Raw genomic sequence first — 25,084 nt, 5'->3', positions numbered from 1 at the left:
CGAGGACCCTGGTCACTCCATTAACAAGAGAATCCAATAAAATGCAACATATATTAAGCACAACCATGCTCGTTCATTAGCTTTAGCCGAGCATGCGTTGAAATCTAATCAACATGTTTGCATTGAGGATTCTCGGGTCATCGCGAGGGTTGATCACTTCCATCATAGGAAGCTTAGAGAGACAATTGAAATTGAAAAGCACGCAATCAATCTTAACAGGGATGATGGCTGGAAGTTAAGTGGGAGTTGGATCCCTTCTCTCTCTTCTTAATCGTTATTTTCATTCATTTATTATATTATATATATATATATATATATATATATATATATATATATATATATATATATATATACATATATAATTTTTTTTTTTTAACACGGTCGGGTATTGATTATATTGCAAAAAAAGAGAGAGGCAAACTCCTATTACATTTGATGGGGATTGGATTCAAGTAGAAAGATGAAAATGGGATCGCAGTCCCTATTTCTAAACTTGATTCCAATTTTCTATGTATTCCTTTGACTAGCTTGGCGTATTGCCGTACATACTGTCCTAGAAGTAAAATAAACTTGCAATACATATAAAATTAAAAGATTTCACCAAAACTGGTTGACTGATTGTTCCTATTGAGAGTGGCGCTTCTTGCTTTTCTGAGTGGAGGTTTCCCCTTGCTGGCTCTGAGTGATTGACTTGATATAATCTATGGCTTCCTCAAGATGCTTGCATTTGTTTTTGAGCTCTATTATTTATGCTTTCTGCTTATCTATGTCTCTCTGTTTATACATGTTCTCTATTTTCATTTCCGACTTGAGATCCTTGAGAGCTTCATTGAACCTACCTATCATGAACTTGTTTGCTTTGCATGTTGGACAACCATCATTTTTTGCAACTCTTTCTATGGGATTACACTCCATTTTTTTCCTCTCACTCGCTGAATCTTTTATGATTTTTTTTTTATTCCTTTTGTATTTGCTCTTGCCAATCTTACTGCTGTTTTTGATATACCTATTTTATTATTATTATATTATTATTTTTTCATATCCTTTTTGAATTTTTTTATTAAAATATTTTAATATAATAATATTCATAACTAATTGTTAAATGATTTTAATCTCATTTTAATAAATTTTTTTGGTTAAAATTATATTAAACTCATTTTTTATTATTAATATTCATTTATAAATATATTTTTCTTGTCCGAATATTATTATTCATTATTATTTTAATTAAAATAAGAATAAAATAAAATAATATAAAACTAAACAAAATAATAATAATAACAAATATTTAAATTTATTAATTCAACAACTAATTCTTAATGACTAATTCCTAATGGCTAATTCTGGAACCACATGCATATATGTTATTTAAATATTTGGATTGATTTCTTTTTTCACCTTTGTCTTAAGGATGAACCACATTACATGGTTAGAAACGTCGACCATATTTTAATGATATGATTAATCCCAAAAACAATCTTATTACTATTATGAATCACAAAAGTCTAAGATCTAGTAAAATAAATTATAATAAATTAACCTTAACCTTGGAGGTTTTAAGTAACAATATATATATATTTTTGGAAGCCCCTAGACACTATAGATTAGAGGTAAAATACATATACATGTGATAACTTTTATATGACTTAAGTGAATCTAATGAATATAAATACATATTTCCTTCTTAAAGGCTATAATTTCGAATTTGAAAGTAAAATATGTACAACGCCATTGATTAAAAAGTCAAATCATTATACAAAAGTGATTATTTGTCGAAGAGAATTTCACACATCAATTTGAAATCTAAATTAATAATGACCTTGAATTAAATTATAATATTTTAATAAAAACAATAATTATTTAACCATCAATATGTAAGTGTTGGAATAAGATCTAGAACTATTTTATATTTACTAAGAGTTTGTCTTCCTCCGACATACAAAAACATGATAATGAGTCATGACCCAAACATATATGACAAGAGTGAAAGTTTACCCTTCATATAAACCATCAAAAAATTATTTTAAATGACATGATTTTCCTTTTGAATAATAATGATGAATAAACTCATATTTTTTTAATAACAATCAATAATTATTATTTTCATTATAGTTAACAACTAAATTATGATAAATTTTACCACTTAAAAAAAATAAAAAATCCCACACTTTTATATATACCTTTAAACAAATTTCCACATAAATATAACACCTCAAAATTATTCTCACTTAAATATTCAATTATTACACCTACATAGTTCTCTCTCATATATATATAAATTCAATTATTACACACATAATTCTCACACATATGTATAAACAAAGCCAACCCCACACCTTTATTATTGCATGCACTAAGTAAGCCCCCACCACCTCTCAATCTATCACCCGCTACTTATTCTCTTCCCTTGCCCATTAAAGTCTATTCAAACTCTTTCCTATTTGCACATCCTATATTCTCTGTTCCTTTATTATTATTTCGCAATATTATTCGTATTATTTTTCAAAAGGAGAAAGCAACAGAGGCACACACAGACAGTAGCCATGCCTGTGCTGGTGAGGGAGGGTTTGTTCATAGGGGACATCAACGATGCAGCAGAGGTGATCTCCAATGGGAGCTCAGAGATAACACACATACTGTCCCTGCTGAGCTCAGCTTCCATAACGTTCTTCTCGGATTGGCGTCGCGGTTTCGAAATACAGCACAAGGAGATTGAGCAGGTTTACAAAGAAGTTAACGGGTCTAATAATAAGAAGGTGAACACCGGCAATGCCTCTGGCAGTTCCTCCGACGAAGAACTCCCGCCAAAACAGGCCGGGAAGTTGCTGTATAATTTGGAGTTGGTCGGACCAGACTTAAAAATATTGAGAATGGCGGTTCCTTTAAGAGACATGGAAAATGAGAATCTATTGGACTATCTGGACACGTGCCTTGACTTCATTGAGCGAGGGAGGCGAGAAGGGGCTATCCTGGTGCACTGCTTTGCAGGAGTTTCAAGAAGGTACCTCATTTTTTTTTATCCATGGGATTTCAAGAAACTTTAAATTAGCTTAATCGAAATGTTATTTAAATTTCAATTTTTTCTATGCTTAAGTTTTTGGTATATTGACTTTCTCCTGTTGAGTTAATAATCTGATGAGAATGCGATGTCAGTGATTCTATTCCTTATTTCAGTAATATCAATTCATTCGTAGACATGTTTTCAGAGTAAGATGAAATTACATACGTCTTAAGGGTGTAGGATGAAGGATTGCATCTATATTAGGGGTGAAAGTATGCATTTAAGGGTCGAGTGACGTAAGCTTCTAACTGTATTTTGCATTGACTTCATCACGGTTTCTGTAGTGCCGTGCGGGATAAGTATGATTCAGAGGGAATTGAACTGGTTTGCGTTGTTGGGGAAGTGTCATCTTGTAACTAGCATTAGGTCAACTTCATTTTGATCCTATAGGTCCATACGTACAGCCTGCGCGATTCAGAGGGAATTGAACTGGTTCGCGTTGTTGGGGAAGTGTCATCTTGTAACTAGCATTAGGTCAACTTAATTTTGATCCTATAGGTCCATACGTACAGCCTGCGCAGTGTTGGGATAAATGAAAATTTGATGATAAATGTATTTGCAAGCAATGTTTGGCTCGTGCCATCTGTTCTGCATCTACCTGCTATCCCTATTTTTTTGGGTACTTTAAAGGAACCTCAGCTATGGTGGCAAAAGTCCTTTTGTAATAGTCGAATTCTATCGTTTTATTCTTGCAACCATTGTATTTGGAATCTTGTTCACCCCTATTTCTGTCTCTAACATTTTAAACTTCAGGGAACCTCAGCTATAGTGACAATATCCTTTTGTAATAGTCGCATTCTGTTGTTTTATGCTTGCAACGCTTGTATTTGGAATCTTCTTCATCTATTTGGAGGCTATAGAGTGACTCTCCGCCACCAAGGATACATAGGGAAGATCATTTTTGGGCTGTAAATTTGTTAAGGATCCAAGGCCTATTGATGGTAAATTTCAGAGCTCGGAATGCAATGCAGCACAATTCTTCTGCTCCCAGTGTTTCAAGCTATACCCATCCCCCCATTTCATGATTGGCACGTGCCATATTTGAATATGGTGATTTTTCCCCTGAAACTGGTTCACCTTCTATTATCACTCGAAACTGGAACAAATTGAATGGGCATTTAGGGAAAGTGCCAATGTCACCTTGCCCAGTCCTTTTGGCTTTGAGCTAGCGATTTCTAGCTTCAGTGATCTGTAAATTGTCTCAGGTATTCCGAGATTCAGATTGTCACAACGGATCTCAATGCCTTAAACCTAATAATTTGGCTTGCAACGAGGTTTTACTTCTTTTGCCAAGACTGAAATCCTCTTCTGCTGATTATATTATCAGATTGGTCTAAGGTGTCTTAGATGAGACGGTGCTATGCTACAGTTCAACAATTAAATGGAAATGAACATAATCTCACGAAAACATTCATCCAACACCTAAACTATTGCAATCCCCAGTAATCATCAATTACAAATGGACACAGATTAAACTGGAGAAACCCAAGGGGAAAGCTCCAGCAAGGAAAATATTTCTCATTTTTACGTCCTGAGGATGCAAATATGGTTACAATTGCTGAGTGTTAGAAATAATGAGGTGTAGGATCTATAGTGATTTCTCCAACAAACTCTAATCCAATAAGATAAACTAGCTGAAACAAAACAGCACCTTAATGATGAACATATAAGACTTCAAGAGAGTGTGCAGCACAAGTATAGGTGCTCTTAGACCAAAGAATGAATTTTGAATGAGATGATGTCATAAATGAGGGAGGTGGTATATTTATACCACTCCTACTAGTGTTAACGCACCAGCCTCAAGGAGGAGACTTCTTCTACCTTACCATAAAATAAAAAAAAGTGTAATAGTGGGTGTATCAACCCACAACTATGCACAAGTTGGCCCATAAAGAGCCTCAACTACCCACAAACCAGGCTGGCGTGTGGCCAGAAGTGAGAGTTAATGAAAATATCTCAACACTCCCCTTAAGTTGAACGCCAGAAGTGAGAGTTAGTGAAAATATCTCAACACTCCCCTTAAGTTGAACAAGGGGCCATGAAGATGACATTACATCCACATATTATCACAAAAGATAACCATATCACTCCCCCATAACTTTGAGCTGGAGTCATGAAAAGCCATATTGCTCATGAAGAAAGCCTTTAGGATTGATATTGGGATTGATTGTGCTAAAGAGGGTCTTCAGTAGCACAAACACATATTTGTCAGGACTTCAGTGGCATAAGCACATATTTGTCACGTACAAAAGGGCTAGATGAAATAAGGGCTTGTGATGAGGTTGACATGGACTAAATGTTGCAGGAAATATGGCCCCACCCATACCAGGCACGCTTCCGTACTGAAATGCAGAATTGGGCTTGAAATGTATTTCACACTTACGAAACACATTTCATACGGCTTGAAATGCGTTTCAAGCGTGTTTCAGATTCTTTACAATGCATTTCAGTCCATATAGTGTGTTTTAAAAGGGCTTTTTGGTCTAGGACACACAAACAATACTTTTAATGCTTAAAAAATATTTTTTTAGTTAGGATTTAATAGTAAGTTAATGAGACTTCTAGAGGCCTTTAGAAAATTTTTTCTTTAAAAGAGGACACCACTCTCATTTTTCTCACACTATTTGAGCAACGGTGATTTCAACAGGGGCAATTTGAGGAAGGGTGATCTGAGCAAGAGGGGATCCGGAGTATTAGGCTGCTACAATCATCCTTTTCACTGTTTTGAGCAGCTACAATGATCCTTTCTGCTATTTTGTGGTGTTTTGTGTTGGATTTTAAGCACAATCACAGGATTTAAGTGTGAAAAAAATACTAGACTAGCTACTTGCAAAACAAGAAAGAAGATAATATAATTGTTGAGAAATTGAATAATGAACCAAGGAGACAATTTGTTTTACTCATAAAATATGATGATATATTATTGCTGAACATGAATACAATGCACAGATTCTCTAGGATGCTAACCAATTTAAATGAGGCTGGGGTTCCATGTGCATGCACTCGATATAACTCAAAAGCACTTTCCCTAGTTGGCAAATAAGTCAAAATTAGATTAGAAGACCCAAATTTGGCAAAATACCTAAAATGGAGTGAACTGGAAATGAGTGGAGTTCAAAATCAGTTAGAACTGATAAATGACTCTCACATACTAAAAAATAACTCAGTTAAACTCCAAAATAGGACTAAAAATCAATTAACAAGGGGAGGAGAGAGAAAAATGGCAGTTAACTACTAGAAAGTAGGGTGGAAGTGTGTACTCACTCTAGGAAAGCCTAGGCATGGGATAATTTGAATTAATGATGTGGAATTATCCACTCCAATGAGTGCCACATGTCATCCTAGGTGGCACCCCTGTCAAAAATAAACCTGCTAAAAATAGAAAACCATAAATATAGAAAATTTTCCAAATGATAGAGAATGTCTAGGAGTGAAAAAAAAAGTGGTCATATGTGCCCCTAAGAATGTATGGAAGAGGGTCTAATGATGTTCATAGTGTAGGTCTTGATGAACTACTGAGTGCATTGTACGCTGACACCCTATTAAAATTGGAAACTAGGGACAAACTCCATGTGGGTCAGCTTATTTGTGGCAGCTGATATTTTTATTGGATCCCTCTCGTCGAGAGGTGTAGGATTGATCTAAAGATCATCCGATTCCGATAAGTATTTATGGAGATATGAATTTATTTTGATTATGGAATTATTATCAAGCCGACCAGCAACTTATGTAGGCTCAAGAAGCCCAAACGTCATGTCTATTTAACCTATACGTTTTTGGTATAAATAGAAGAGGATTTGATGTCATTTGGAAGACACATTCTTCATGTGATCTCCTCCTCTCCACGTCTTGGGTTTTTGGTGAAGGAGGGGCACTAAGAAGAATACGCTGGCCTTGTATGATGCCCTAGCTGCTGTACGTTGCCCTAGCTGCTGTACGTTACCCTAGCTGCTGTACGTTGCCCTAGCCGCAGGTCAGATGTGCCCTAGCCGCACGGCAAGGGAAGGCTCCTATCCTCTGCCCAAAGGAGTTCCAATAAACAGTCAACATGATGCCCTAATCTGCTGACAAGTATTGCCCTAATCCGCTGTACAAGGAGACTCTTAGATGCAGCAAAATGAGACTTTAATTCGTGGTTAAGGAGAGGCCTAACCCGCAGTAAATGGAGGACTGATATGCGGCAAAGGAGGCTCTTATATCCGCATCACCAAAGCCCTAATCCATTATCATAAGGAGGCTCCTAAACTGACCTTTAGCCGCAGCTAAAGAAGACCTGGCCGCAGATATAACAAGCCCAAATTCACAGCTAAGGAGAGACCTTCAGCTGCAGCAAAATGAGTCATTACGCAGCAAGAAGAAGCCTGAAACAAGCATGAATTGCTGAAGGTAACAGCACAGAGATAGAGGTTGTTCCTAGGCTTGGGTCAAGGACTGTTTGCAAGGGAAAGGAGCTGCAACATATTACACTGCTGCGTTGATGGTTATTGGAAGTAGTTTGGTGGAAGACCGTAAGCCTATCTTGCTACCACACCAACGTCAAAGGGCAGCATGATAAACAACAGTGATATAATGGCATACCTGTAGCAGCCCTATCACAATGAACAGCAGTGATAGAATGCCATCTGTTAGAACAGCAGCATGATGATGATGCACATGGGTATGGGCAGCATGATGATGGATAAGATCATGGACATGGGCAGCATGATGATAATCATGATTAGTGCAGCATGGTGCAGTATGCAGTGGTACAGCAAGAGAACTAGATGCAGCACGATGATAGGTGAAGGAATCACCTTGGAGAATCAGGTGAAGCAGAATGTCTTCAACTGATCTCATCGTTATACGAAATGATCTATGCTAGATCTAGATAAGTCATAGTGTTGACTTCTGTTGTAAATGTACTATCTCTCTCTCTCTCTCTCTTTCTCTGCTGAACTTTGAAGAACATAAAAGAAGAATTGATCAAGGGTTTCCCCACATTGTGGGGTTTGTCCTTGGCTAGCGCCACATCTTGTGTTCTCTTGTCTTGGCTTGTCTTCTGCGATTTATATTTATGTTCTATCTGCAGTTTATCTTAATACTGATGTGATTGCTAACTGTGAAAATTTAAATAAATTGCTCTAGCATAGAACATACCTAAAATTGACACACCCCCTTGAAACCCAATGGGAGAGTATGCTAGTGAATTAGTCCTGACAATTCTTAGCCATGTTAGGTACTCATGTACAAAAATTATGTAAAAACAATCAATGAATTCTAACAATTTGCAGCCACGTTAAGTACTCATGAAACAACTTATGCAGGACATAATATGATAACAATGAGGTAAAGAGGGAAAACTCAATGGGAAGAATGCATTCTATGTCAACTATGCAGTTGCTCTGAAGAACGGTGGTTTTTTTGATCAACCCCATCATGAATCTGTCACAGGATCTGTCCTATACCATCATATGAGAATTCTTTTGCTGCTGGTTGAGCCTTGTACATGCTAATAGTAGCAATGGGAGCTCGTGCAGTACCAAAAAATTGAAAACTAGTTCCTTGTGACTTGGCAGTTTTACCCATTAGCTGACTAGCTGATTGTAGAGTATGATGTGCCCTCTATAGCATGTGATCTGGATATGTAATGGGCTGTTGGTGGAATTCTAAATCAGATCCTAAAATATGATCAGAAATCTGATCCAAAGAGCTTAAATATCTCCCTCAAAAAGAGGTGATGGAAGAGCTATTGTAGTAGGACTAGTGCAAGGTATCAAAGAAGAATGCATTGATGTATCCATATAATTAGAGGAGCTTGAGTCCAAAATTCGTTTATCTGATGATGAAGCAACAACAACCAAAGCATGATACATACCTGATCATCTGGTGGCTTGTATTCAGTCTTCTTCTTTACATTGTTTGGAATGTAGTCATCTAGACTATGCTGACGAAGTACTTTGGCCATTAGATCAATTGTCTTCACCATATAAGAACTCTTTGAATGGAACCCCTTGTTGCAGCAACTGCACTTTATTCTCTCCTTCATAGATTTTTCTCCCTTGATAATCTTAGTCTCCTTACTGAATTGAGAGTTTTCTCCATCTATATGATCAAGATTCTTTGTTTTTTTCTTGCCTTTCTTCTTTTTGTCCTTCACTGTAACTTTGTAAGCGCATAGGGTGTGGAAGGCTTTAGAGCCCCAATGTGTATGAGATTATTTTACTCATGTATCAAGGACTCATTGAAATCATCCAAAATGGAATCTTTCAATCCTTACCCATGGAGAGTTTATCGACATGGAAAAAAGAGATAAAGGCAAAATATTGAGGACCTAGTTTAGAAAGTACAAAAAGGATAAGTTGTTCCTCCTTGCTGTCTATCCCACAATCTTTTACTTGTGTCATCAGAGTCTTGAACCTTGAGAAGAAGTCCTGTAGGGTCTCAAAATGGTTGGGATCTATAGAAATCAACTCATTCTCTAGCTAATGTCCTCTCAACTCATCTTGCTTGCAAAACAATCCCTCCAATTTTGTCCAAACTTTCTTAGGTGTTGAACATGACTCAACATGAAAGAGTAGATCAAGGGAGATAGACAAACAAAGTATCCCCTAGGTTTCATCCATTTTATTGAAGTATTTCGATTTCTCAATGACTGATGTAGGCTCAATTTCAGTACCCATTGTAATCCTATGGAGTGTCTTACTATGCAACAATAGAATGATCTCAGGCTTCTAGTCAAAGTAATTGTAAAGAGTGAGGATCACTGTGAGACAATTTGAATTACTCAAAATCTGATGATATTATCGATGAACATGAATACAATATATAGACTCTCTAGGAGGCCAACCAATTTGAATTAGGTTGGGGTTCCATTTGCATGCAATCCATATAACTCAAAAGCACTTTCCCTAGTTGGCAAATATGTCAAAATTAGATTGGGAAACCCAAAATTAGCAAAACACCCTAAAATGGAGTGAAGTGAAAGTAAGTGGAGTCAGAAATAAGTTAGAACTAATTAATAGCTCTCACATGCAAAAAACTAATCTCACATGCAAAAAACTAACTTATTTGAACTCAGTTAAACTCCAAAATAGGACTAAAAGTCAACTAACAAGGGGAGGTGAGAGAAGAATGGCAATTAACTGCTACAAAGTAGGGAGGAAGTGCGTATTCACCCTAGAAAAGCCTAGGTGTTGGGTTCAGGAATTGCAATTAAGCAAGCTCCTTCAACACTTAATTGTCAACCTGGGGGTTTCGTAAACTTAGAGACGAAGCACAGGTAATTCCAGAAGTGGTATGAACTTTTCCTATTCCTATTCTTACTTCTCAATTGAAACTTTGCAGAATTAAACAGAAAAATATCAAAGGCAATTAACACCAAAGTAATTCTAGTGCTAGAATGTAAAAGAATGCATTTGCGAAGAAACCAAATAAAGGAACTTTCACACTGCTGTAAACTATCTTAATTGTTGAAGTGAAACTCTATGTCTATCCTCAGTACAGGTGTTGGCAGTTTAACAAGTGGGCCCTTGAAAAGATCTGCCTTCTCAATGATTTTCCTTCTCACACTAAGCGGTCGTTCCTGTACCCTTGCAATCTGCTTGCACTAGTGCAGGTACAGAACTTATGTGAGAAGTATAACTTGTACTTATACTGAAGACTTATATTTTCTGTAGGGGCTCTAAGCCTCAAGACTTGGAGCACTTCTGTTCCTGTAGCAAGACACCAGTCCTTGTACCAGAACAGAGTTTCCTACACCAAATATTCCAAGTTTCTTTTGGGAAGATAAAAGAGCATGTTAACTATGAAAGGAATTGCAAGTGCGAGTAGAATCTGAAATAATCTTGCACACAAAAAGAATGCTTTAATCGACTGAATCTTACAAATAGAAAGAAACTCTTAAGATAAAAACAATCTTCGAAAGTAAAGCAAACTTTCTTCAGTCAAAGGAGTCAGGCCTGGAATTTCAAATTTTTTTTGACTGTAAGATTAAAATTTGATGACGTTTTTGTATTTTTTTTACCCTTCGTTTTACGTTTTAACTAAATAAATATGTGAGTGTCACAGAAAATTCTATTTTAATAATTTTTGTAAATTTATTCCACAACACATAATAAGTCATCAAATGGAGGATGATAATCACTATTGTTTATAATGTTTCTTGTTAGATTGAAATTACAGATTTGCAGTCTATCATATTTATAGGTCAGATTTATGGTGGGGCCATTTAAACAATAAAATTTTTGCAAAAAACTTACAATCCACGGACTATAAATAAATTATCTAGTGAAATTATAAATAAATCTTGGACTATAAATAAATCATCTAGAGAAAATACAGAAAAGTTATGTAATAATAAACAGTTATTATACTTCATTAAAAGTCAAACTTTATGGAGAAACTACAAATTTTTTTATCAATAGGAATATTTCAATACATAGATCCTCCCTTAAACATAAACTAGAAAAGAAGAATTTTCAAAGGTCAAGAATCCAAGGATATGCATACCTGTTCAAAAACGGTTTCAATGTCGGTGTCGATACTAGTTTCATCCGCGTTTGAATCTACCTCCCTGCAGTTTAGAATGGGGATTGAGATATAAAATAGGAGTTGTCTATAATGCGACTTTTTGAAATTCCGGTGACGGAATCCGGCGGAAGAAATTGAGATGAAATCATGATTTGTTGCAGTTAAAATGATTTTTTAACTGCATATTCGGATTCAGCACCTTGAAAAACCCCTGGGACGCTTTCATTGTGCAGAAACTAGTTATCAAACTTCGATTTCAATAAATTACTGCCGGATTTTCACCGGAAAAAATCGCCGGAAAGGCTTTCAAAAAGTCGCGTTAAAGACTACGGCTATAAAATATTTCGACTTTAATGGCTTTCAGCAATGAAACATTGGAAGTTGGAACAAGGATCGTTGACAGAGAAAATACATACAGGTAACCATGGTTGCCTCCAGAGAAGCCAAGTGCTCTACAGAAAGGTTGATGGGGATCTTAACACTTCGTTTGTGGCTGCTTCTGTTCCCAGTACGTTTCCCTTACGCTTGAAACACACAAAAGGTCAGACAGTATATTGATAAAGAAACAATTGCAGAAAATAATTTTCTTGTGGGTTTCCGAAAGTTTCAATATCGTGAATGATTGATTAAACCAGAGAAGCTTCAATCATGGGTTATTATATTTCCGCTGAGAAATAATGAAAATATTAAGGGATACTCATCATGCATGCATTCCCTTCTGAGACTAAAACTGACCTAGCTGTAGCTTCGATAGTCCCCTTGCTCAGTCCTGATAATTTTACTTCCCTTCGCTGATTTGGGCATGTTGTAACATAGAAGACGAAAGCGATTAATATAGCACTCACCTGTCCAAATTCCATGACTCTTCGTGGCATTGAAATCCTCAAGGCTCCTATCAATTAGCACGCATTATAGCAGGTTTAGTGGGAAATAATTCAATACCATTTGGCAGCGGTGAAATTTTCGATGCGCCTGATGCGCCTGTCAACTACCACTAACCTGTCTGAACCTGCTGCAATTGCCACGAATTATTCTCCTTTGCCTGCAGTTGCAACGAATTAGAAATTCCAAGATAAAGCGCTATTAAATGATGGCTCACATGTCAAAACTCTTCTCACGCGGAATCGGCAACCCTTATCCCTATTGCAGAGTCGTTGAACCTGTTGCCAGGGCTGTTCGATCCCACCATCTCTGTCACCGTTTATATTGAAGGCCGTTTGGTTTATTACCGGAATTGTTTATGGTCAGAAACTCCAAAAATCTCAATTGTACCATCATCAGACCCATACTCCCGGTGGTGAACGTAATCCAGACCCATACTCCCGGTTACAGATATTATAAATATTTACGTTTTCTTTATGAAAGTGGACGTCAAAATGACGGATTGGAAAAGTATATCGCACGTCAGGTTTGACGTGAAAGATTTTTTTGCTGCCGTCAAATACGTCCTAAAATCAAAAATACGTCCCACAGGACGTCAAATTCCAGGCCTGAAAGGAGTTTTGCATGTAAACAAATATAACTCGAAATGGTTCACTGTAATATTCCAGATTACTTCTAGTCTTTTTCCTTAAATTGTGAAGTGCAAATACAAATCGAGATATGCAACAACGTTCTCTTCTATTTCCTGAAGTTATCTTTAATCTTTAAGGATTCAACTTTTAGTATTAGAGACAAACACTTGCTTTGCAGAAATAGATTAAATCATGTAAAAGGAAAAGAATGAAACATTCACTGTAAATGAACTAGCGAACCAGAGTGCAAGATCCTGCATGCATTAGTGCAGGAAGGATCTCATCTGCATGATCCAAGCGAAAGCAAACCAACAAAGAAATTATATGAAACGATTTAATTTAACTTCCACACAACGGATCTGTTCACACTTGACTATTTAATGGAATAAATCAGAATTCATAGGCAAGCACAAAATTCGAGATTCAAATCACACTACTGTAAATGAATAAAGTTAACACACCTTTTAAGATAACAAGCAAGAGGGTAAACGAGCTGGGTTGGTTGGGCCCTAGCCAACCAGCTCGTTTCCCGTTTTAGGAAACGAAAACCTTCAGCACGTTATCGATACATCAATGAAGAATTACATGCAGAATGAAAAAGCCATGGCGCAGCTCCTTGTATTAATTTCGATCAGCAAATTTACATGAGAGTTCAAGTCCAGCCTAGAACGAGGGCGACAACGAAATTACAAATAAACCAGAAATTACAACGATCTGCTATCGCTATCGCTTGCTAGCTAGTTCTATCTGAAATCTACATTTTATACAACCCTTCGGTCTGTGGCCGTAACCAAAAATTATAGTCGTTCCAAATCAAGCCTTTCGGCTGAAACAAAAATAACAAACAAAATTACAACTTAAGCTATGGCTATAATAAAGTGCGAACTATTCGTGGTCGTAGACTGATCTTCGGCCATATCCCTGATTGTCCTCCGCTTTAATTTCAACTCCAGATAACCGCAACTGAACTAGACGACGTGGACCAAGATGCCCGCGTGGAGTGATCGACTGTTACGGAGATCACGGAATGGATAGTTGCTGGCGGTGCAAGAATCTTCCTGCACTAGATCAAGCTAGCATAATGATTAATACTTTAGCTTTATCAAATACTTTAGGAAAGTAAATATAAGTTACAAGAAATATTTAAAGGCACAAAATCTACTTAAAATGATTAATTAAGCACTTAATAAACCTTAAACATGAAATATGAAGTTTATGTAGGAATAGACAGTATTCTTGGACTAGTGTAGGAATGAGGAGGTTTATGTAGAAAAACAGAGGTTAATGGTTGTGGTTTTGTGATAGGAAGGGGATAAAAATGGGGCATTTTGGCCTACCAACACTAAGCATGGGATAAATTGAATTAATGATGTGGAATTATCCTTGTTATGCTCCAACTAGTGTCTACTAAGTGCCCCATGTCATCCTAGATGGCACTCCTGCCAAAAATTGACCCGCTAAAAATATAAATCCCTAAAAATAGAAAATTTGCGAAATGATAGGGATTGTCTAGTGGTGAATGAAAAGTGGTCATATGTGCCCCTCATAATGTATGGAAGAGGGTGTAATGATGGCCAAAGTGTAGGTCTTGATGAACTATTGAGTGCAATGTACCCCAACATTTTGGGCAACTACAACCACAACTTTTTTCTATTTTATGGTGTTTTTGGGCAGCTACAACGATCATTGGGTGTTGTTTTGTGGTGTTTTTGATAGCTTCAGTGACAACCAACATTATTTTGTAAGAATCAAGCCTTTTTGAATTTTTTTGCTAGCTATTGTAGGTTTTAAAAGTAAATCACACAAATTCTTAATAAAGCATAAAAAAAGGAAAAAACCGAACCAAAAACAACCCATTTTTTTTTCTACAATAGGCCCTATTTGCAACCCCCTCTTATTCCCAACACAACATACCACACATGGCACTAAACATGCAAAGAATATAACACATACCCCATAATTATTTAGTGTTTTCTAAAGGTTTTTTATTTCCTTTTCATTTTATTCATTGCAGATTTGTTTTTTGTTTTTTGTTTTTTTGCAACAATAATGGCTTCCAATCAAGGTGCTTCTACTTCAATGCCCAGGGGCAACAAGAGGAATGACTATTATCCTCTTTGAAGGGATGTTACAAAGGTTTCATGAATTCTTGGTGGTGGTTCATGGGAATGGATATACAATCTATGTCATAAACCTTATCAGGTCTCTTAGCCAAGAGTGAAACCACATTTTTTTGCATGACTCAGGAAGGGATGTTGATTGTTGCCTCTTGCTGCAAAATCTAGTAGGCCTTGGCGAGGGGCACCTTACAAGGCTAACAATAGACCAGGTGACAACAATGGGGTGATGGCCCATTGTCACCATAGCCAAAACCCTCTTTATGGATTTTCACTGATGGGAGGAGTCCCAGTATGTGAGAAGGTCACCTAATGGATATTTTAAGATTAGGATACAAGTTGACTCAATGAGACCTTCTACAAGAAAGACACAATTTAAGCTCTAGGGCTCCAATTGAAGGCAATTTACTTTTTTGATATAGGCCTATTAGATAAAGCACAAGACCTAGGGCTTGATTAGTAGGTTGAGTGTTGGGGTGGCCAAAGGTCAAGGCAAAGAGAAAGGGTTTCCAACAATGTATATCGGTAGGAAAAAGGCTCATGAAACCCTCAAACAAGCCCCTAAGTTGAAGCAATACTAGACTAGGGTTTACCCTAGGGCAAACAACTAGGGCAAATTTTTTTTATGGACAAGATTGAAGTGGATGCCGATCAAAAGGATAGGTTTTGTAGCAATGCAATCCTCTTGATTTTTAGGCTCTCCAATCCCACAAATGTACCTTGTCTAGGGATTCACACCAAGCCTTAGTTAGCAAGCTTGGCCTTAAAGGGGCTGAATTTAAAGGAATAATTTATTGATAAAAATGAAATTGATCATCAACAAAGGATGGCCAATGCCTTATTCTTGGGTGGATGGAGTCTATGAGTTTATTAAATGACCAAAAAGTTTCTAAGGAGGAAGGACATATGATGCACTAACATCAAAACCCTAACACTTACCTATGCAATAAATCAAGGAGTTTCATGGGAGAGCTAATCAAAGTTCACCACTAGGATTATCATTCAGATGTTATTCAATGGGTAATGCATGTAATAATGATATCTAGATAATTTTCAATAGATATTCAAGAAATTAGGGCACAATAACAAACCCTAGATTCAATGTATTCCATACATTAGATATAAAAAAATAATGTTCAACAATAAGCTCACTTACAAGATAACATGCAAAGATTTCCATCCATTGACCCAAGACAATAGCTCCAAAGATAAATGATTTGCTCCAAATATCAAAATGTATTCATAGGTCACATCTCTACCACAAGAAAAGAGGGCCGAAATTCTTTAAAGAGAGGCCGAAATCTCCAAGTTGTGATGATGAATGTTACAAATGATCTCTCCTCGATTTATATGAGGAGTTATTTAGCCTAATGCCCCAAAAAATCATAAAATAATGTGCTACAACATGTTAGGTCACAAGCCAACGTAATAGCCAATGATAAAACATAAGAAATCTCCCACACGTGTGAGCCGTATGAGAGAGAATGCTGACGTCATCCATGCATAGGCCCTTCTAGGGCAAGCGTTGAGGGCTAGGGGTATCATATGATGTGTAGAAGCCCTCTAAAATCATCTCCTAAGGGTTGGCCCTTAGGTCTCTGTTAATCTCCCTTTGTTGACCCCAATTTTGATTTGGTGCACAAAAGTGGTCTCATGGTCTCTAGGTGGTCAAAATGCCTGTTTTTGCTCCAATGCTGAGGGCTCTCAAGGTGGTGCTAGCCATCCCATGTCTCAAGGTGTGAGACCATCCTCCTCTGGGCTCTGGATCAACTGCTAATCCCTCATGAAGTGCTAAGCCGATTGGGGGCATGCTGGGTCCAGGTGCATCATCCCATAAAAGTCATCAATGTAGGGAAAAGTGTTGGAATGTTGTGGGTGTTGGAGGTGCCCATGGGTATGTGTGATGCTCTACTACAGCTCAGAGACCCATGGCTCTCAATGCTCCACCTGTGGTGTCAATACCCTCCTCTGAAATATTTGGGCCCCTAGTTAGGTTGCCCAAGCCATGGCTGTGGATCCACGTGACAATTACACACAATATCTAGTGCTAGCAACTATATGATTAGGTACATTTAATCATTTTTGCATCTAAGTGAACCAAGCTTGAAAGAAATGGGCAAATTGACACATCAAATAAGGCTTCCCTTCCAAAATTAGGTCTTTGAACTCGCAATGGTGTTACCTCCCTATGTAGGAGTGGCAATGGATCACCCTGTTAGGTGTTTCCAACCCGTAAGGGGAAGTGACATGTCCTTGGTCCACCCTTCAATTTATAGGTATCACGTGAAAAATGATGGAACGAAGGGGAGAAGACTTCATGGCCAAGTGCCATGGTCAAAGGGACCAACTATGATGGGCTCCTCATCCTGAGTGTATAGATGTGGGGAGGGAGCAATTGTGGATGCATGAGATACAAACTCGGCTTTTGTTTTTTCACTCCTCTTGTGTGTTTTTTTCTTGATTTTTCTTTGTATTACTGCTCGTAGCTCAAAGGGTTAGAGCTTGCTTTATGTCATGTATAACAATTAATACCCCTTAATGGTGAGGTGGCTCATTGCCCACAAGGGGCTAGGACATGCAAGGGTTCTTTCTAATAGGAAGAGCAACATGTGCTCAGGAACCGAGTGATGGCCATAATGAGTGACGTAGAGCTCATGCTAAGCTTTTGCCCACATATTAATGTGTATGTCTCGACCGTCTTTTGCATCTTGATCTTCTTTTGTTTTTACTTGTGGCCATCATATACTTTTTCTTGTCCTTTTAGCTGCATCAATCTCCTAGAGCCAAGTTCCGAGCCCCCTACCTAGGTATGAAGATGTATGGTGCCAGATCCCAAAGAACCAATGGTTAGTCGAACCGGAAGAAGGGATGTGGAATATGAGGCTTGTAATGTAAGATGGAAAGTGGCAAATATGGAATAGGGAGAGATGGGACTATGCTATCTCAGTCAGGGTTTCCCAAGTAGTGCCCCTCCTATACCCATTGGGCCATTAGAGGAGGTTCCACTGGACTAGGATGAAATATTAACCCCCCATTTAAGGTGAGGGAATAAGACTACGGTCAAAACCCTTATTCCTTCCATGTTACCCCATAATCCATGTCAAATGCCCAAAATACAAACAAGCATAAGCACCTGATTGCAAAATGAGTAAAGTACCTTTTGGTTGGAAGCCCACCTTCCAACATGCACTCTTGCCAAGCGGGCGAGGAAACATATGACTGATGTAGGTGGCAGAGACATGAATGGCACATCGACATCGACTATTAGTGTTTGTCAGGGGTTGCTGGCTGCCAGTTGGAAGAGATGATGGGAGAAAAATTTCTCATATGGGGTCACACACTTTTGGTGGGTAACATTGCCCAAAGACAAGTGACCTAGGAGAAAGGAGGAAGTATGAGATTGAGTAGGAAGAGGTTGATGGGCTTAAAACAAGACATGAACAACTTGTCAATGCTATTCCTCAGACTCCAGACATTGAGCTAAGGACTGTGAATGAAAGAAGGAAGAAAAAAGTAACTTAACAACAACAACTAGCATCAAAAGTGCTAGAAGTCCATCTTTTCCAATTGAAGAGAGTAGAATAGCTAAAATTATGAATGTTCAAAGAAGGGAAGAAACTAAAACAAGAGTGGAAATGGTCATCTATGCTTGTGGTATCCCTTCTAACATGGTTTGGTCACCTTATTGGCAAGACACGATGGGGGGAATTAACATAACTCCTCAAGGGTTCAAGGGGCCTATCTATGAAGAAGTTTGAATTGAATTGCTAAAAGAGGAGAAGGAGCTTGCTGATGATAATTTAGCACCTATTCGTGCTTTATGGACTAGCTCCGGGGTTACCATTGTCTTGGATGGATGGACATTGATCAGTAATATTCAAGTCCTCCCATCGTTCATTATTGCATTCCAATACATCACTTTTTGGTTTCTTTCATGTCAAATATTTGAGTTTGTTTGTAATTGGGAGGTGGTGTTGCTCACATAGTATTCATGTGACTTTATCCCTGAGTATTGTGAAAGTGACTTCATGTTCCCTTCATTCCTTTTGAGTGCCAATTTTACAGTCTTAGACCTTGTATTCACAACTCTAAAATGAAGAAGAAATTCCTTAGTGGCTGACTATTTCTTATGAATGAATTCAATAGTTTAATTTGAAATCTTCTGAATTGGTGAGTTTCAAGTAATAATTGCCTCATCACTTTTCTCCTCTTTTCTTTCCATGCCCATTGGATAGAAGGTACCACTTGAAACAATACATAAGAATACCATTTTATTACTCTGCTTTGAGTGTTTTGCTTTCAATATGCATCATTTTGTCACATACCCGAAGTGGTTTATTGCAGACTTACAAGGGGTAAATGTTGATTTAACATTATTTCACGCAAATATGAATATTCACTGTTGTTAAATCTTTAGTGGCAAAAACATGAATAATTTATGATATTTAAGCAAGTAATTTTTGCAAATTTGATGCCTTTTGTAGGGTACACTTGAAGATTTTTCATTTCAAATCACAAAGGATTTCATCCTTGAATCCATGAAACCAAATCAAAAGCTCAAGATGAACAATGAGCAAGTTTTGACACATGAGTAGACATGAAAGAGAGGAGAAAATTAAGTAAACCAACAATAATTTACACTATGTATGGAAATCTAAAATACATTCACAAGTATAAAGTCTCTTTCCAATTTTTCTGGGGTGGAATACTACCTCAAGTATTTATTAAAGTAGCTTCTTAGAGAGGTACCCTATACAACTTTGCATGAAGAACAAGCCAAAGGCCATGTTCCCATTGCTTGTCATCCTTAAAACCTCGCAAGCCTACCTTTGATTGACATATGGCATAAGGAATAACAAGGTCGACTCCAAGGTAAATTGCACTCCAAGTAGATTCCACATTAGCATGAAAGCTACCCTCGATGCAAATGGCAAATAGAATGCCCTCCACACATAACACCTAAACATTTACGTTGAGGTGATAAGCACAAATCGTGGGACTAGAGGAAAAGGGAAAATCAAATCATTGGTAGAGGTAACACGTGCCAATTGGACAAAGGAGGAGCAAGCACATTGTGAATATCTGAGAATGAAAAGATTGTGTTGCCTCCTAACATTTTGTAGAGGGAGAGTAATCAATTGACTACAGTGGAAGACAAAGTTGTTGGCCTCCCCAATGTTTTGTTATAAACAAACCAGAGAAGAGAACAAAATGTTGATGGGGGATAAGGGATCCATATCGGATATAGAAAACAAATTTTCTTGGAGGGGAAATCAATTGCGATGATCAAATCGTTCCAGAAAGGGAATCATTTGTAATTTCCTAGGGTAATTTTTACTTAGGATTAAAATAATTCGCAAGATAAACTCCTCTATTCTTCACAACATTCTTTCAATTTTAGGCAGAGATAGAATACACAACAATGTTGTCAATAGTAGACTATACAATACATCAATAATTCACAGTAGTTTCAAATTGATGGGGCTATTACACCCGAAACTTGGTTGTATAGCATTCATAACAAGGTCATTCCTTCAATATAAACTATAAACAGTGGCTATTTGAATACGTTTGCGACAATAATTTAAACCCTATTTTACAAGACTAACTTGTAGTTTAAGGAAGTTGCTGAAACCGGAAATGTTACTTTGATTGCTCCGGTGGTGCCCCAACTTGTCTTTACCTTTTGCTATGGTGTCACACTGTTCTGAACCACCTTGACTTTATGCCACTAAATAACTTGACCCTAACTCGTCCGCCACTACCTCAAGGTGTTGTTCGTTGCTCAACACGAATTGCGGTCTCCCTACCCTTCCGCAACTACGATCATGGAAAAGCCTCGTCTGATCTCCTTGCGACTACTGTCAGTCATGGAAATTTGTAGTTCATTACTCCTGCCGCTATAACTGAGACAAGACCCATCATAAAGGCCTCGCTAAGCTGTCTTGCGTCACACTGACAAATGAATGTTTGTATACAAAGCTTGTGTAAATCCTTATGGGCCCAAGGAATGGGACCCGTAGATGGAACCCTATTCAAAGTCTTTGCTTTTCCAAGATTGGCTGTTCAAACCCATGCTTGGTTGCTTTTGAGTGGTCCAAACTTTGCTTTGCCACACAAATATCTCCTGATTCGTTGTTCACAAGATTGGAGAAAGGACACTTTCCTAATTGAAAATTGATTCACTGATCTTCACTATTCATTGTTCTATGCTACCAAAAATCACAGAAACAAAACAACCCACAAATTCCTTTGAATGTCAAAACTAGATAATGTACCAGACAATTGATGAGATAGATGGCTAATTAGGGTGGAACCCTTTACCACCAAAATCAATAGAGACTAGCTAGTGTGGGATCACCTCCATTGAAACTAGACAAAGAAAAAAAGGGTCTTGAAACCCTCAGAGCCTCAACTCAAGAAAAACAAAGATAACTCAATCCAATTTGATAATGAAAAAATGATTCCAACTCTCCTTTATTTATAGGTTTCCTCATGGGGTTCTCTCTACTGTGAGGGGTTGCAAGTGCGCCCCTAATTTGGGCTTTTGGCCGTAGCCACCCCAAAATTTACCCAATGTTGCCCCAAGCATTGGGTAATTGGGTTTTCCCCTTTACTAATGACTATAGCCTATAGGGATGGATAGGCCACTTCATCCTCCCTTGGTCAATTAATTGGTAGAGGACATTAAAGTCCCCCCTTCCCAAAATTGCTTGTCCTCAAGCAATTGTAAATTCAGATGTTGCAATTTTTTTTCTCCTTCCCATGTTACGTCTTCTTCAGGTAGGTCTTTCCATCTAATAAGGTATTTTGAAATTACTCTGCTCCCTAGTTTTTTTTGCATTGCCATGATTACTTTTGGAATTAATTCCAGTTGTCCTTCATCCAAGGGGGGTAGTTCGATGGAAGTAGCGAATTTCTGCTCAATGACCTTCTTGAGACATGATATATGGAAGACGTTGTGAACTTTGCTTTTCTTTGGCAGCTCCAGCACATAGGCGACCTTCCTGATCCACCAGAGCACTTTGTAAGGTCCATAAATGATAAGACCATGGTTCAAATTTTCTGTGTCACTTCTCTTGAGTGTAGATTGTCTATATGGTTGCAATCTCAAGAAAACAAGGTCTCTTACCTCAAAACTGTGTTTTGTTTGGTGCTGGTCTGCATACATCTTTTGCTAGTTCCGAATGACTTGCAAATTTTCTTTAAGTATCTTGAGAATATACTGGCTTTCTTGTATCTAGTCTTTAGCTTTTGCGGCCCTGCTATCACTGAAGGTCAAATCAATCAAAGATGGGGCGTCATAACTGTATAACGCTCTGAATGGTGTCAACTCAATAGACAAATGATAAGTGGTGTTGTAACAATCCTCCCCGAGGTGTGAGCACTTGATCCATGCCCTCTGTTAACCAGTCACATAGTTACGTAAGTATCTGTCAATCCATTTATTCACAATCTCTGTCTGACCATTTGTCTGAGGGTGGTAACTAGTGCTAGGTGTCAATTTTGTTTCCAATAGGTCGAAGAGTTCATGCCAAAATGCACTCATAAACCTGCCATCTTGATCACTGACTATATATATATATATATATTTTACAAGATCGGTTATGGTTTTATATATTCCAAAAAAGATAGAGGAGCAAGCTCCTATTACATATGATGCTGGATGGAGTCATGCTGAAGGAGAGAAGGTCGGGAACGCAGTCCGAACACCTTTAGACATGAATCCAAAAATTCCAAAGATTCCAATTACATTTCTGGCATACTGCCTTACAAACTAGGATAGCAAGAAAATACACTTACATAACATAATTGTCAAAAATTAACAAACTTCAAAAACACTTATGGGAAGTTTAATATTTGTTTACAGATTGATCTTGCTGAGATCTCTGTTTACTGCTCTGGTAGTTTGAATTTTCTCCCTCCTGATTCAGCGTAATGTTTTTGAGGTAGTTGATTGTCTCCTCAAGGTGAGTGCATTTGTTGTTGAGGGAATCTATTTCAGCCTTTTGACTCTCCAATTGTCTCTTCAAATCACAGTTCTTAGACCTCATTTGAAACCTCAAATCTTGAATTGTCTCTCTTATCCTGACGATCTTCTGCTGAGCAGTCTTCTGCTATCCTTTGATCTGCAATGTGATCCTCTGTGTTGTGATGTTCCTTCTTGATATCTTTGCTTGAGAAAAGCTTTGCTGTTGTTCCCTTGAACTTGTTAGAGTGATGCCAATTATCCTTCTTACTGTAGAAACACAGATTCACCTTCCCTTTGATGTAGCACTAACCTGCTGGCTTGAACTGAAACAAAAAGCAGTGGAAAATAATCCTTGCAACAAAGACAGCGGAAAAGGAGGGGATAATGAAGATGCCAGGGGCGAGAGAAGAAATGCACATATAGCCAAATGGAGAACAAAGCAAAGGAGTTAAGCTCACAAGAGGATTGTGGGCAAGAGGAAAGCAATGTTTGACTAACTGCGTGCTTGGAGATGGATTGGGATCACACAAAGGGGGAGTGAGAAGGCGATTAAGAGAGGAACACGGGCTGCGAAGTAGGGAGAGGGCAACAAAGAAACATGGAGCTCGATAGGAAGAGTGTTCAACAGGTAGAGCGAGGGGCAATCTGTGAGTGAAAATAGGAGAGGGAGGCCCGAGATATAAAGGAGAGAGGGGTGCGAAAGGAGATCCATACCGCAGAGAGGAAATGCATACATGGAGGAACGCGATTGGATGCAAATTGAAAATCTTAGAGCTGGTGGAGTGGCAGATTATGTGCAGAGAGGTTCGTGTGGAGTCATGGGACCTCCATGCTATGTCAGTTGAAAATAAATCATTGCAGAGATATGTATTGATGCTGCATATCTCCTTTGTATTGAACCACGAAATATCATAGGGATAAGAGATTTTTGTCATGATTTTCATACAGAGTCAATAGGACTAAGGAATAGATGTGTGGAACACATCCTCATCTTCTCTTGTTTCCCCTTCAGACCTGGACACTGCCAAATTTGCATGGTGGTCCGTGGAACTGTTGTTTTCCCGCAATATATGTTTAAAAGTGACATTTCCCAGGCCTTCCAAATTTTTCCTTATTCTTTTGAAGATTCGATGCATGGTAGCGTTTGGAGGATTTCTTCTACTGACCATGGCTTCAATTATAATTGCTGAATCTCCCATTATTATTGGGTCTCTGATTTCCTTTTTTTTTTAAATCTTGGTTCCCATTAGCAGGCCATAAGCCTCTGCCTTGTTGTTGGAGGTTTCCCCCAACCCCCACTCATAAGTGACTGGATTATTCCCCCTTGGCTTGAGGAGGATCCCTCCTGCTCCAGCTCTACCTGGATTGTTTTTGGAGGCCCCGTCGAAGAAGAGACAATGCCTATTCAAATTTCCTTTCCATGTTATGAATTCTTCCTTATTTAATCTAATTTTCCAGTTTTGAGTTGGAGGTCTGTCATTGGGACTGATATTCCAGTTACTTTTGATAGTTGCCTGGCTGATCCAATTCCTTTCTTCTTGCTGGAGGCTGCTACTGTCTATTGCTTTTAAACCTTTCATGTTTAGAAATTCTGAAGTGAGTCCCCAAGTTTTTGACAGAACTCTTCCAATCTTTGGGATTTGGTCTTTGAAGATGCTTTTATTTCTTGAGAGCCAAATCTGCCAACAAAGAAATGACGAGAGACTTTCCCAAAACCTTTTAATGGTTTGCTTGTTCTTCATTGAGTAAGGGTAATTTTTTTTCCATTCAGTAAAGAAGTCATTAAAGGTTATGGAGAAGTTGAGATCCATTTCTAGAGGACTAGAAAGCTGCTTCCAGCACTCTCTAGTAAATGGACAATCCAAGAAAAGGTGTTGGATGGATTCTTCTTCATTTAGGCACATTGAGCACC

At 38.0% G+C, this 25,084-nt stretch overlaps 1 protein-coding gene and 1 long non-coding RNA gene across 2 annotated transcripts in view; one reads left to right on the top strand and one right to left on the bottom strand.

Moving 5' to 3' along the window:
* Positions 1-2,444: 2,444 nt before the first annotated feature.
* The window catches only part of LOC149263041 (uncharacterized), a 115,682-nt gene continuing 93,042 nt past the window's right edge, over positions 2,445-25,084 (top strand). Inside the window, exon 1 of the mRNA XM_089425667.1 lies at positions 2,445-3,001. Within this exon, the coding sequence (XP_089281793.1) occupies positions 2,544-3,001 (458 nt within the window). The 5' untranslated portion in view covers positions 2,445-2,543. The remainder of the gene's footprint in view (positions 3,002-25,084) is intronic.
* Positions 11,985-12,767, bottom strand: LOC149263043 (uncharacterized). The gene is made up of 3 exons (XR_016249609.1): positions 12,569-12,767; positions 12,305-12,461; positions 11,985-12,093 (listed from the first exon to the last, which is right to left on the bottom strand). It is a non-coding gene; the product is annotated as an uncharacterized LOC149263043 (long non-coding RNA).

The sequence above is a fragment of the Pinus tabuliformis genome, chromosome 6 (genome assembly GCF_031772625.1).
Source record: "Pinus tabuliformis cultivar Carrire ecotype Pingquan chromosome 6, CPIR1, whole genome shotgun sequence".
Taxonomy (NCBI): Eukaryota; Viridiplantae; Streptophyta; class Pinopsida; order Pinales; family Pinaceae; genus Pinus; species Pinus tabuliformis.
The sequence above is the reverse complement of the archived record's forward strand: the minus strand, read 5'-3'. Positions and strand labels throughout refer to the sequence as shown.